This window comes from Nannospalax galili, unplaced genomic scaffold (genome assembly GCF_000622305.1).
Source record: "Nannospalax galili isolate Female #2095 unplaced genomic scaffold, S.galili_v1.0 scaffold7608, whole genome shotgun sequence".
Classification (NCBI taxonomy): Eukaryota; Metazoa; Chordata; class Mammalia; order Rodentia; family Spalacidae; genus Nannospalax; species Nannospalax galili.
The window spans coordinates 31,405-32,208 of record NW_008358296.1 but is presented as its reverse complement, the minus strand read 5'-3'; the positions used below and the strand labels follow the sequence as shown (position 1 = coordinate 32,208).

Genomic DNA, 804 nt, shown 5'->3' with positions numbered 1-804 from the left:
CCTATATGCAGGCAATACACGCATACACATGAAATAAAAATAATAAATAAAATTTTAAAAAAAGAAATTCAGGGCTTATTTGACTATATAGCAAAAAATACATAAATTAGAAAAATCATGTGTTTTCAAAAAAAAAAAACCCATATTGTGAATTTTCTTAATTACTGCATTATTTCTCTAGCAATTAGAAACCTACAAATCATTGGTACTTTCTCTTTTTGAAGTTTGTCTTTATCAAGGTGTCATTCCATCTTTTTCAAAAAACAATACCTTCCTTAAGGTGGTGGTTCTAGCCTATAATCACAATACTTGGGAGGCAGAGACAGGAAGATTGCCATGAGTTCCAAGGCAACTTCGGCTACATAACAAGTTCAAGGCCACCTTTGGCTCCAGTGTGCAAACCCTGTCTCAAAAAACTTAAAAAAGCCAACAAACCCTTCCCACCTTGTGTTTTGTGTCTGTCCCATCCTTTCTGGCTTCCTGTGAGTTCTTTGGTTTGCTTCTTCTGGTCACATTATTCTTAAAATATAAGCTCTTGAGGACTCAACTGTGCCTTTCTCGCTTCTGCCTTCATTATAAATCAATTCTGGATAAAGTCATTGGAAAAGTTATTAGTTGAATGATGTGTGATTGAACAGTGCACTTTTGGTTTGGGATGGAAGTGATGACAGGATGGAAGTGTCACTGGTGTTTTGGTGATCCCAACTTCAGATCCAGCTGCTAATTTGCATCCTGTTAAACCTAAAGATTTTTTAGCTTTTATCAATCTGGTGGAGTTTTGCAGGTATTTATTTTACATAATGA

At 35.3% G+C, this 804-nt stretch overlaps 1 protein-coding gene and 1 pseudogene across 2 annotated transcripts in view; one reads left to right on the top strand and one right to left on the bottom strand.

Annotated features, from left to right (window-relative positions):
• The window catches only part of LOC103724483, a 4,079-nt pseudogene extending 3,909 nt beyond the window's left edge, over positions 1-170 (bottom strand). The window contains exon 1 of the transcript XR_001872129.2: positions 166-170. The product of XR_001872129.2 is annotated as a deoxyuridine 5'-triphosphate nucleotidohydrolase, mitochondrial pseudogene (transcript). The remainder of the gene's footprint in view (positions 1-165) is intronic.
• The window catches only part of LOC103724485 (DNA-dependent protein kinase catalytic subunit), a gene marked incomplete at its 5' end in the record, with an annotated part of 14,218 nt that extends 13,473 nt beyond the window's left edge, over positions 1-745 (top strand). Inside the window, 1 exon segment of the mRNA XM_008821577.3 lies at positions 281-745. Within this exon segment, the coding sequence (XP_008819799.1) occupies positions 281-340 (60 nt within the window).
• Positions 746-804: the final 59 nt, after the last annotated feature.